This window comes from Hydractinia symbiolongicarpus, chromosome 8 (assembly GCF_029227915.1).
Source record: "Hydractinia symbiolongicarpus strain clone_291-10 chromosome 8, HSymV2.1, whole genome shotgun sequence".
NCBI lineage: Eukaryota > Metazoa > Cnidaria > Hydrozoa > Anthoathecata > Hydractiniidae > Hydractinia > Hydractinia symbiolongicarpus.
This window is the reverse complement of record NC_079882.1, coordinates 9,686,423-9,700,515: the sequence shown is the minus strand read 5'-3', so window position 1 is coordinate 9,700,515 and position 14,093 is coordinate 9,686,423. Positions and strand designations below refer to the sequence as shown.

Genomic DNA, 14,093 nt, shown 5'->3' with positions numbered 1-14,093 from the left:
TGGTGTCATCGTAGTGAATGGAGTACCTGATCCATCATCCAACATTTCGTCAGTTTCATCTACAATTAATTTGATTTTACTAGTTTATATTGTTAATTACTTGTTTCCGTAGCAACAACACTTTCATAATGAACGCAATTATACATGGATAGTAACATACCTTTACTCATTTCCAGTTCATATGATAAGACACTCCCTACCAGTAACAAAGCGATGAAATGAAATCCCTTCATTTTGTTCGATCACTCTATCAAGCATTTCGTTCTAAAGACAACAAATAAATTAACGTTCTTTTTATAAATTCTGGAAGTAAATTTACCAACCTGGGAAACATTCATGCCACGTTAACCTGTTAAAGTGCATGCAACAGCAGCCTGGGTACGATATACTGCGACACATCTGGCAGCTGCAAATCGCCCATCATCAGCCAACCACCTGAGTACACAAACAATACCATATGGCGATGAGCAACATAATTTGCCAGAAAAATTGAAAAAACAGAAATAAAAAGCATTTTTAAAACATAACTTATATAACTTTTGCAAAACGCCTAGTGCTGTGACGTTTCTAGGAAAGAGAAAGTCAGGCCATCTCAATCTAGTACAAAGTAAAAACAAACAACATTTAGAGAGAAAAACTTTGTCTGGAAGCGCATTATTTCAGCTTTCCGCTAGTTGTTCAAAAAATTAAATTTGAGTAAAAAATTACGAGAAAAACAAAAATTACAAGAAGTTATTTCAAGGAACTATTGATCTTCCCTCTCGCATGCACCAACTTCAAAAGTTGATAGGAAGGGTAAACTATGTCTTCAAAAGATTTTATTTTGGATCGAGTTTTACGTATTTACTCGGTTGTGAGAGATGGTAAAGAATCTGACTTGACTCTCCAGAAGTAAATTACAAAAGATGATTTCAATGAGCTACGTGGATTACCTTTCTATCACAAAAACATATTTTGCACTACCTGAAGCATTCTTGAATGGTCATTTTGTGGTTTACACATAAGAGGAAACTGTATCCCTATGGTATTAAAAAAATACAATAAGCCAGCAAAATTTTCATCAGGGCTAATTAATTTTCCAGAGTAAACACGGGAAAGTTCAAGCCAGAAATGATGATGATGAGTCACTAAACGGTTACATCGGATAACTTTAATTATGTTAAGGAGAGAGTGAACCCTTCAGAGAGAGTGAACCTTTTTGGGTTGAGGAAATGTCATATTGAATTGTTTGGAAACAGAAAGGATATCGAAGATTCAAAGAATCTCGGTAAAGTATATAACAGAACTGTTTAGCACAATCTTAAACTTGAAGCCAATTATAACCCATAGCTGACGATATCAAGATAAAGCAACTGCGCTGCATTCAAGAAGACGGTCGATGCCACAAGGTTGCGTAATTATAATAATTGCTTTAATGTGTTTTAGATCCCTGTATTGAAGGATAGATTTATCAGAAAAACAGTGAAATCTCACTTGGCAAATATCTGATCAACGATGGCGAATCTCATTTATGAAAATATTTTAAACGATAAGTTGAATTTGAAGAGATAATTAAGATATGAGACATCTTCAAAAATTTGGGGAAAAAAATTATCCAGAATATATGTTATGTTCAATCTATACCTTAATAAAAGTATCATAGAACATGAATAAACTGGACGAGGAAAATTCAACTCAGTCAATCACATCTGGTTATGTAATCAACAGACTGATGACAGAATATTTCATCTCGATCGTAGTCTCACGATCAATGACTACAAAAATGGGTTCACAAATTTTTTCGCTCATCACTTTAATCTTTGGAAGTAATTATCAACAAAAAGATGATGATGGCATTGATGTTTGGTTATGGATTTAGCATTTAGTGGACTTTATCTTAATTTTATGGCAAAGTATATTTTTTCTTGTGAATTATCTTGTCTTAAAAAATACAAGTAACAATTTATACCCTATATTAAACTTTTAATTTGTAGGCTGCGATACAAAAGATATTCATCAAATGACTTCAATCTATTTGACGAGCAACGTGTATATTTTATGAGAAATCGTTTAAGGCCTTGAAACCTTTTCACCATATGAACCATCTGGTATAATGCACCATTTAAACATAGACTTCTTTAAGGCAACTTCCTGTTCCCTTGTGCTTGCAAGCAATGTACACGTGAATCTGTTTGTAGATGCATTTGAACGTTGTGAATATTGTAATTGTGGAGATAATTCGTGCCATCAAATTACCAAAATTATTACAGTATGTCAATTAAAAAAACAACTATAATTTTGTTTGGGTACTTGCATCTCAAGGTGTACTGTTTTTCTGTTTGTCAGTTGTTCTAAACATTCCAAATATTCTCTCATTTCTATTTCCTACAAAATAGTTATTCAAATATGTCCTTAACACGCACGTATCCAAAAATGTCTTTTATAAAACTGTATATTTCGAAGCAGAAAATAGGCGAAAAATGCAAAGAATATTCACCTCAATAAATGTAAAATGAGCTTGGACATAATAACGTGTAAAAGGTGAATTGTATCCATTTTAATCAAAATTTTAGTCAAAAAAAGGACAAATTTATATTTTTACTGTTACTGAAAGAGTAATTGACCATTATCCTTCATAGTAGGACGGGTGAAGCGATCATAAATGTGATCAAAAATACAAAAACAAATCAGAGTTGAGATGCGTTTACAAATAAATAGGTTGTTTTAATTTAGTATAGCATGCTGGTTAATCAAAAACAGTGTTGGTGCGTATCGTAATAATGCTCATTCAACGTGATGGCGTCAAAACAGAGAGTAGTTTTATCAACCTCGATCCCAGGGCCTGTAGCGTTTTTTGATATGAGGATGAAACGCGTACGCTACAGTCCCTGGGATCGAGGTTGCAGTTTTATGGGTACTGTTTTATCACAAAACAACGAATTCATTTCTCTATTCCAATAAATTATACTAACTAACCAACTTCATCAGCATTTTTTGACTGAAAACTGTTACTGATTTAAGTAAACGTAGCATTTTTTTACATTTCTGTATTATGGATCAGGATTCGTATTTAACAGCGGAAATCGTTTATGCCCAACAAAGGCTCAGTTAAAATACAGTTATAAGACACCTTTTTTCTTATAGATAAAAAAGCCTTGTGGTAGAGCGTTCGCTTCCAGTGCGAGAGGTCTTGGGTTCAAGCTCCGGCCTTGTCATACTAGAGACAATATAACTGTGAATATATCCTTTCTGCTTAACGTTTAGCATGAGAATAGGATTTATATCTTAGACTGTCTAGTTAAGCAATTGCTGTGCTTGCACGGCTTTCGTAGCTTAAATAAGAGGTTTAACTGTACTGGGAACCCATTCGCAGAAGCCTCGTTGATAGCAGACTCAAGAGGCTATCCTGGGTAAATAATTCCAATAATAATAATAATAATTTTATAAGTTATTTGTTATCTCGCTTGGTTAAAAACCATGAACTTAGGGATTCATGTATTTTCAACTGCAAGTTGGCACAACAAAATAAAAACAAGACATTTAATGTGGTATTTTATCCACACAAATATGATAATCTGATTTACATTCATTATATACGTCATGGTCAAACTGCGCATCTTCTAAACAGCTTGCAAATAGACGATCACACTAAAATGTACAAAATTGGAAGGCTTAGCGATCTAGTTTTGCGTTAAAACATTAAAGAATATTTTATGTGCAAACCAACTTACGCATTCTGTCAATGTTTTGATGCAGTTACACCATATCGGCCACACTGGCCAACCACAGTACCACCTATTCTTGCATTTATCAAAATCTCCACCGCACTAAGGAAATAACCTAAAGTTAGATGAGGAAAAAACGAGGGAAGATGTGTTTTGGCGAAATTTTCTAGTCATCTCTCTGCATAATTTTTTGAATGAGGCATTCGTTGATTTTCAGCGCAAAAGTTCTATTCAAGGATAGAGAAGACACTTTTATTAAACTTTATTTTACTGTTTTTGCATAGTTTTCATATCTATGTCATCATCAATTATATTTAAAGTTGCACCCGCAACAAGTCTTTTAAAGGAGTAAAATTTCCAATACGTTTCTAATAAACAATCGCTTAACTGGGGCTGTTTGACCATCATAGAGTAGACGAGATGTCCATTGCAAAAGAATAATTAAAAGGATGGGGGACGTTTAATCGAGGGGGTATATTAGAATGGGGCGTTTATTTGTTGCACCACGATAGTGACATCTAAGACAGGAAAATTTATACCTTTACGCTTGCTTGCTCCTCAAATTTCTGTTTCATCTTACCTTTGCCATGTTTTTCAATTTCTAGAGTAAAATATTTGTAACTAAATTGCTCGCTTGACTTATAAATGTGTCCAGACACACGTAAAAAGAAATTTACCTTCGAATCTGCTTGCACTACAAAGCATGAGCACAGCAGAAACAAGAAGAACTAGAAAAACTCGCATGATTATCGCTTTATTTCTAAGCTGTTCGGTGTTATGAAGGCTACGCCTAAATTTGCCGCGAAATTTATAGTGCAATAAACAAGTTCTCCACCTTATAACCGTTTTTTAGCTACTGCTGTAAATGCTATGACCCAAAAGTATTAAGCGATGGAGATTTTAATAAAGTTTGCACAGCTTTCCATTTGTGTCAATGTGTTGTAAACAAACACTTATGAAAATTACTTTGTAAAACACGAAATGAATGTTAGGGTAAACTTGTACTTCGCTTTTATTTATGACTGCTCTCTATTTGAATGGGGATTTTTCCATTCAAATATAGGGGATTGGTGAATAACTTGTATAGGTTCAATCCGCTTCACTTGTTTGTTTAAAAGATTTGGTATATAACTTATTTATGACATGAAATGGATTTTCGGAAAAATACAGCGTCTCTTCAAACATTTTAAATCCAAGCATGAAAATTATCCATTAAATCAAAAAAAGGACACAAAACTATAGCTTAAATTCTTCTGGAGTAAATCTGTCCTCATCTTTCCAGCTAAGATTTTTACATCTGGGCTTGGTTGCAGGAACTATATTGTACATTTTTTTCTTTCCAATTATCTTTCTCTATTATCTACAAGTACATGAAATAACTTAACTTTCTTATCTGCATAGAATCTCTAATGCTATGTATATCTACCTTGTTTCTTTACTTGTCTTAGACTGTCGTGACACATCTTTCTAACTGTTTTTATTTCTTTCTTTTCCAAACAGACAAGATCATGCTGTTTTACTCGCAACATATAATTAGAGGCTTTATACAACCTAAGTTAAGACTCTGCTGGTCGTTAGAAGTCTCTCACCCTTAAGAAGTAAACCTAGCCTGTAAATTACACTGCTTCAAGCCATACTGCCATAATGAAGAAAAAATACAACTTCTTGGTAGCTCTTTTTAAACCCGTCAGAATGAACGAGAAGGTAAAATTTCTTGGAATTCTATTCGATGACAGTCTATAAAGGAATGAACAAGTTAGTAATATCATTAAGTCTGCTTATGGAACCCCATTTAGCAGATTTACTCCTTTTTACGTGAGATATCATTGGTAGAAACTTTAATTTTATCGAAATTGAACTATGGCAGCGTACCTGCTGCAACAATTACAAAAGATACAGAATATAACGCTGGGTGTGTGCTGTCCAGATATGCTACTCCTGTGGACATACCCAAACTGAAGTGGTGATTGACTGGAATACGGTAAAACTTATTCATAGACCGAAATTTGACCCAGAATATCCAGCCTACTTAGAGGTTGAATTTCACGATTCTAAGAGAAATTTGCGATCGAGAACCAACTGTTAGCATTGGGGAAAATAAGACGTTTTCAGATCAAGCAAGAATATTTGATGCACTTTCTGAAAACATTCGGAAAACACAAAGCTACAAGATTTTTTTCCAAAGATTCTAAAAAGTTTTATTTAGATAAGGTCTTCGCTAAGATTCTTGGGACATAATTTTTCAATAAATTGTGTCAATAGTTGTTCACATTTTTGTTTATAGTGCTCCCACATTTTTTTCTTTGTTTCTGTGTGCCCGTCTTTTTTTCAATTCGCTTGGGCGCGATTTCAACACAATTTCACTTTTTTCTCGCTTTTAATACTAATGGAAACATTGGTAAACTTTGCTTCCTTCTTTCTATATAGGACACCTTGCTTTCTCTTGAGATTTAAAATTCATAAAATTTTTATATAGGTATTATATATTAATTTGTAGGGAGAAGAACCATACTTTTGAATGGAACCCAATTCGATGCTAAATGAATAATATAAATGGACCCTTTTTCTATGCAGGGAACAAATATTGAAAAACCATGGAAACAAGTTCGGTCAATAGCAAACACTATGAGAAATATAATTCTTTTTATTGACTTCTGCATTAAATTCTTTTAAGCTTAAGAAGTCATATTTGGTCTTAATGTTTCTTATAATTGTTGTGCTCTGCGTTTTGATATATAATATAAAAACGTTGGGAACGAGGTGTATGGAGTAAACATGGAAACGTAAAAAGTAAGACCGCGATCCAGTCCATATAAAAACATTAAGCAATTTAACATTATCAATAGTGGTACGCTTATTAAATAGCTCTAGGTTTAATGACACGAAGAGTATTTTCTGTTGCTTTGCTTTGCTATAGCAGTTGTAATTCAGTTGTCCAAATGGCAAACGTTTTATTAACAAGAAAGAAAGATACTGCTGGATTCCTGTGCTCTGTAGAGATAAAGGAGACAAAAAACATATTATCAGAGCTTTCTCTGCCTGTCTTCTGACTTTCTTTCAGTTGAATTTTCAGCGCACTTCTCGTTGTTGTAGTAAAACCACAAGTTTGATTTCGTGTAGGTAGCTAGCTAGCTACAACCCTGGAAATAATATTTGGAAAATTGTTTTTTTTCTGCTCTTTCTTGAAATGGAAAAAGGGCATTACTTGGGCAGTGCTCTGTATTGATGGACTGATTATAAGTCCTACTTTGGCAGCGGGTTTAGACAGGAGTATACTAGCTGCACTTTTAGCAATGTTTGCATTATAAAACAACCTGCGCCAATATTAGAAAAGCACGAAATATGTTGACTTGAAGTTTTGGATCTAAATCAAATAACCTAAGATCTTAAGTCCTAAATTCGCTGTGAACATTGACAAGAGTGAACTTAAACAAGTTCTAGTATTTGTTATTTAGAAACACAGTTCTTAATTGCTCCAAAAAATCCACCCTTGTTTCCAATATATTATACATTGTCAAGGATTGTAGCTATGCTCCTTGCAAAAACAGCCATGCCGCCTTGCATATAATATATTCATTTTAGCAAGCAAAATTCCTTTTTTGTTTTTTAGCTATCTATATATATAGCTATTATAGATGACTTTATGCATGATACAGTAGATAGATAGATGTGCATATTTTACATGGCTAGCCTCACAAATATCGAGGGATATACCCTGTCTATTATTTCCAAGAGGGGCCATGGCTTAGATGGAGAGTCCTGGAGTATTTAATGCTCATTTTGAGCTACGCAGACCCAATTAGAGGCCGCGCTCTACTAGACAACTCCCGGCAACATCCAACGGCCCATACAGTGTGCCATCTCCCCAATTTCCCTCACATGGCTTGGGTTAACCCGGGCTATGGTAACATTTACTCACCCATGTTGAATTGCCGTCAAGAGGAACCGAACTCTGGTCTCCCGCACAGAGTATGAGAGCTATAACCATTAATCTATGGCACCACAGTAGTGTTTATATGGCAGAGAGATGCAGGTAGAATACACCAGCCATTATCAAATTTTATTTCTGAGTGAAGGCACCTTTTGCTCTCAAAATTAAAATATTGTGCATTTAGTGTACAATCTCACTATGTTTTTTAATTAAGTTTGTGTTTATTATTTTGAAGATTAAACATTGCAGGATGGCAGATATTGAAAATATATACAGTTAAAAAATAATTTCCTACATGTTAAAAATAGCCCTAACCCATGGGACCCTAAATAATATAATTTCATTAGCATAGGTACAATTTTGCTGACTAGGTCAGACTGTGAAAAAAAAAGCAAGATATGCTTGGTAATCAGGGTAATTTAGCCTAACTTTTTTAAGCTCTTTGTTACTGCGTAGCGTTCCCGTAGGGTTTACAAAGAGATTCTCCTGAGAGGTTACATTATTAAAAATGACTTAATTGTCTTGGTTACTCAGTAAAAACACACTTATTAATCGAGAATATTGTATTATGGCACATTTTGGTATACAACATCATCCGCATGGAACGCAATTTGTAAATTTGGGGAATGGATTGGGATGCCGGGTAAGAAAATAAATAAGTAAGGCAGGACAGATAACGCATGCTGCTAGTAATCATAACAAGGTAATCACACCAAAATGCTTGCCCAAGGCAAAGAGGGTAATTTCCTAAGAGTATGCACGTTTTGGTTGCCCCTCACAAGCTTATGTCCTCATGGATCATAATATTGTGAACGGTTTCCAAGGCATGACCCAGATCTCTTCATGCATGAATAACATACTCATATCCTCTATTCACGAGGTACATTTCACAACTAATAATACATTTACTTGTCACTTGTAATTAATGATTAATTATTTAGTTTATTAATTATATACTTATTTAATAATTTATTCTCATGCATGAAGGATATTGTTTCTCTTCCACTTCAATCATGAAGGTACACTGCACTTCACTATAAACCGATAATCACATATGGTGTCTTCTGCACCCAATAAACATGTGTTATCAATAATCATGAGCTAAAGGTGGAATGCACAAGCTGGTCCAGTATTGGCCCAGCGTGTGTTACCACATAATAATAATATCAGGATTCATAAAAGGGTGTGCCTCACCGTAATGATAATAAGTGATAATAATATCAAGTAATAATAAGATACACAAGCCTCACACACGCATCTGTCCAAATGTTATATGGCTGACGTAGGAAGCCCGACATCCCCAAATTTCCAACATCCGGATAGAGGCGTGGCGGCAAAACATTCTGTAGGATGAAAGTCCAGAACGGTAGGTAAGTCTGGTGTTTGGTGATAAAGCAGCATCGAAGAGGTAATTCATTGTCACACTAAGCATTCGGAGATTGACGAGGGGATAGGAGTAGGAAGCTCTTCGGCGTATGGGCACTGCTCTTTGAACTTTGCGACCTGTAAACGCGAAAGTAGGTCTGCATAAATATTAGAAGTGCCACAAATGTGGCGCATCAGCAAATTTATGTTGTGATTTGCTGTAAAATAAAACAACAAGCGAACAAGTTTCATGATGTGCTCACATTTGCACGAACCAGTACTCCATATGCGGACAATGGCCTCGTTGTCTGTAAAAATGATAACCTGGGTATCAGACCACTTCTCACCCCACGAATGTACCGCTATAACAACCGCAAGCAACTCAAGAAAGGTAATGCTGTAATTGTTGGTGTTGGAAAAAGGGATGGAAAACCATTTCCCATTGTAAAAACCGCCTAAACCACTCATGGAAGCATCTGTAAACATGTTTAAACTTTCTGATGTGAGGAATGATGTTTGGATGACCGCCATCCCGTTCCAACTGGGTAAAAAATTCAGCCACCACTCAATGTCCTTGCGGGATTCCGATGTAACGGAAATGTGATGGTAAAGGCTACTTACAGTAGTAGAAAGGTCAATTAACCGGCGCAGAAAAATGCGACCACATTTGACAACTTTGCATGCAAAAGACAACAATCCTATGAGTGATAGTAGCTCCTTTTTTGTGCATTTTTTCTTTCCTTTCCACACTCTTAACAAAGACAAAATAGCATCAAATTTGTCCTGAGGTAAACGTATAACGAATTCACTGGTATCAATTTCAATGCCTAAATAAGTCAGGACGCGAGATGGACCAACAATTTTTTCCGGTGCTAAAGGAACTCCTAGGCAGTTAAAGACCTGCTGGATTAAATTGATGATATTTTGGCAGGCGGCTTTTGAGGAATTACCTGTAATAAAGTCATCGAGATAATGAAGTAGCTGCCGAATGGAAGCAAGGTACTGAAGAATCCAGTGAAGTAGGTCCGCAAAGTGATTAAAAGTAAACGGTGACGACCGTCCACCGAAGGGAAGAACAACATCAAAAAAATATCTTCCCTGCCATTTGTAACCAAGGAGGTACCAGTCATCCGGGTGAACTGGGCATAACCGGAAGGCATGTTTGATATCAAGTTTGGCAAGAAAGCAGTCTCTGCCGAGTTCACGTACCATATCAATGGCCTCGTCAAATGATGAATATGTAACTGAATAAGAGTCCTTAGAAATACCATCGTTAACCGAGAATCCTTGTGGTGATGAGAGGTCTAAAATTACCCGGATGGAACCATCTTTTTTAGGCGCTGCACCCAAAGGGGAGCAATGAAAACTAGGAAGAGGAGGACAATCAAAAGGGCCTACGGTATGCCCTCTATTCAACTCCTTTAAAATAGCTTCATCGACTTTGCTTGCATGTTCCATAGAGGATTTGTTGTTGGAAGTTGATGGGAAAAGTTGTCCATGTTGGTACCCAAGTTTAAACCCATGGCTAAAGCCAGAAAGGATAAAGTTGACTAAGACCCGATTGGGATGTGAAACTAATAAATTGCCCAACAATAAGACATTTACAGGAGTGAAAACAAAGGACTTAATCGGAAAAAAATTATTGGGTACTTGGCTGAGAGGGCCTAAATGAGCAACGGTGCCCTGGGTGGTTTTTAGAGCAATGGGGGCACTTGTGTGGAAAGGGACATGGATTGGAACATGACATGCCTCTATTGAACCGCCAGCACACCCTGGGAGTTGATGGAAATCGAACCTGGTGGAAGCTGCTTGCGGGAAGATGCTGGGAAGCATTCCGAAACGCGGGGCCTAACCCACCTGTACTGGAAGACCGGGGGCAATTCGTAGCAAAATGTCCTTGCTGACCACAACTAAAACATGCGTAAGAAGTTCTTGTGGAGGTGGAGGTGTATGACTTAGTTAACAATGGAGCCCCTCTCAAGTGTTGCGTAACGAGCAAATCGTCAAGTTGGTCCCATCTCCGCAGAGAATCATTAGCTAACTGCAGCCGATGCAGTTTGTCGAAGGCACACACAGCGGAGAAGACGTATTGGTTGGCAAACTGGGTGACTAGAGTTTGATAGGTGACCAGCTGTGTGGCAAGATGGGGATAAAAATAAATAAGGCAACGTAGATAGTTGCTCCATGCAAGGCACCAGGAGGCAAAGTCCTTAATCCGAGACCTACCCGAGACATTCCTGCTTAGCGAGAGTCGGGGGACCCCATCTGCAGTTCTGACATTGAGGTCGTACTCACCCTCGTCATCGGGGACAAACGACGAATTTAAGGATGGTGGGAGGAGTAGTTCCAAATTAACATACTCCAAACGCTTAATTTTCTCCAAAACAGCCTTAGGTACGGCGGGCAGCGAAGGTACAGAACAGTGGGAAGAAAACAAAGGGGCCTCAATGCGCACAGCTTCATCTGTAGGCTGAGGAACCGCAACAGCATCCGCGCCATCTTGATCAAGAATTGGGTCCAAAGAGCCGGCGGGCCGAACACAAGAGCGCGAGGACAACAAAGATGGCGCAGTGTAATGGTGCCCCAAAGACGTGGTTGGTGCAGTTGAATTTAAATGGTTTAATTGGTTAGCCTCTACTTGGCTACGAATTTCCGTGCGGACAAAATCAAATAGGTCCTTTTTTAAATTGTCAAAAGTAGTATTTTTTCGTTTGAACAGGACTCGTTTAGGCGAGGCTTTGTGAACTTTAGACGAAGGTATGGTTTTGTGCAATGGAATTTCCTCACCAGAGGCATTGCTGATGTCGGCATCGTCAGAGGATAATTCAGTGACCACGTGTTGCTGGGGAAGGTCGCTATCTCCAATACGTGTTGCACTGGTAAAATGAGCCATCAAAAGCTCAACAATATTTAGAAGAGATTTCCCTCTGGTGTGGATGTTTAAGGAGTTTGCCAGTAGAAGGAGCGCTTCCTTGCCCATAGAGGCCCACTGTTCAGCTGTGCGCATGTGAGGCTCTGTTTCAAACACAGGAGTGTCAAAAAACTGCTTACCAGACTGGGGTGTGGATGAGCAGCATGGTTGTTCACTGGGCGTGTCGGTTGCTGGTGCTTTAGTGCCTTTTTGAAGAGGTTGTTTATTTTTAGGTGCCATAGTGTTGCAGTCCAGGATATCTGCTTCAAATCTGAGGAGCTTTAATCTTTAACAACCTCAGTTCTTTATGGCTAAAATTGGACTGACCCATGTCTCATGTATTTATTGACTTGTATTATTAAGCGAGGCAAAACAAATGCATGTTGACCTGGGGCAACTGAGACAATGCTCTAAGCAGATATAATCCAACATGGCTACCTATTAACAGAATCAGAAGTGCCTTATTCTTAACCTTATTTGAGGTACAATACTAGGTCAGAGCCAGAGTGGTATCTATCATTATACAGGACAGCTAGAAGGTATACTGAAGTCACCACAATTAACATGAGCTAAATATTCATTTAGCTCCATTATATGTCTTATAGTGGTGTGAATAGTATTTATTTCTGGGTAGCGAACTTGTACCACTGTACGTTTAGATTTAGAACAGATTTAAGATTTAGAACATATCAGGAAGAGAATGCTAATTTTCTTCACCTAAAGTCTGCATTTTATTGCCTGTTGATTTTCCGATTTTTTTGCACTTGCCCAAGAATTCTGTCAAAACATAAACAATTTAACAAAATTTCATTTTTCAACAGCAAACAATAACATAATATATATAAAATATTTTATTTTTTAAGAATATACCTAAAGATGTTACTATGTAACGAAAAGCTTTATAAATTAAATTATGTGTTCTCAACTTTTCCTGACTATCCCTCCTTCTGAACATCAACGGTCTGTTACACATAGGAAAAATCTGCAACAGCAAATTTTGTACCTTTGCAATCGCTTCTGCCATGAAATAATGTATAAGAGCCACTATTATGAATTACACATAGATTTGTACAATAACTTGTGCAAGGTCTGTTTTTTCAACTATTCAATTTTATAACAAAGGTTATAGGTATGAATCTTTAACAGATAAAGGATTACACACTTTTGTTTCTATTTAATTAAATTTAAAACTAATTGAAACTCAAATTAGCGTAATTGAAAGGGTAAAGAAATACAAGATGTTTATATAACCATTTGAAATCATTTTGTAAAAGTTTATAAGGCAGGCCAGTTCGGGAATGGCATATGTTATCATGCACACGCCTCTGTACACATACATGCCGAGTACAGTGCAAGACGAGTACGAGTACTATCTAAATGCTTTTTTCTCCTAGCTAAATGTTTTTTGCTTTATTCAAACTTCATTCTTTTTTTCTTCGCAAGCACGAATTAAACAATGAACCCTGGGGACTAAATTAAGCCAATCACATTTAACTCTATTGTTTTCTAAGTAACCAAATGTAAAAACGTGCCTGAAAGGGAGTCTTTCACACATTTTATAGCATAATTTCTAGCGTCACTTTATATAAAGCAGATGCAAATATAAAGCAAACAGAAAAGTGAAATGGCTCTTTTAATTTTTTTTAAATTTCAATCATCTTTTATTTACCGGAACTAATATATTTATAATAAAGTCCAGTAAAAGAACATTATATAGTTTAAATACATATATAAATAAGTATTACAGTTTGACACAGAAAAATTTGCATTTAATTAAATAAATTTTTGTATTTTCCACCATGCTTTAATTTACCTACAAGTGGTTATAAACTGTTCTTAATGATGTAGTTTAGCACAAAAGATATAATTTTTGCTTAGAGCTTTTAATAGTTACAGTGCTTTATGCATGGCAGCACGAGGCAACATAATTGAGCTCTAAAAAAAATTCATATAGGTGATTTTACTCCTGACCAGGCCTTATAAAAAATAATAACAAAAAAGCAAATCAATAATAAAAGTGATAAAGATGTGACAGATATTTAAGTCTAAAAACACAAGTTATGTGGAACAGAGACTTGACAGGTCAAGGCACCATGTAATACTTCTACAAATTGGTTTTTCCAGATGTTTTTGAAACATGATCGCTCCCTTCTCCTATTCAGTATTACATGATTCTTACAAA

General features: G+C 36.4%; 1 protein-coding gene across 1 annotated transcript; it reads right to left on the bottom strand.

Annotated features, from left to right (window-relative positions):
• Positions 1-3,518: 3,518 nt before the first annotated feature.
• LOC130653704 (uncharacterized) lies at positions 3,519-10,980 on the bottom strand. Its single transcript, XM_057456221.1, has 4 exons — positions 4,382-10,980; positions 4,244-4,305; positions 3,711-3,806; positions 3,519-3,627 (listed from the first exon to the last, which is right to left on the bottom strand). The coding sequence occupies exon 1, from the start codon at positions 10,831-10,833 to the stop codon at positions 9,055-9,057; it is 1,779 nt and encodes a 592-aa protein (XP_057312204.1). The 5' UTR covers positions 10,834-10,980; the 3' UTR covers positions 3,519-3,627; positions 3,711-3,806; positions 4,244-4,305; positions 4,382-9,054.
• Positions 10,981-14,093: the final 3,113 nt, after the last annotated feature.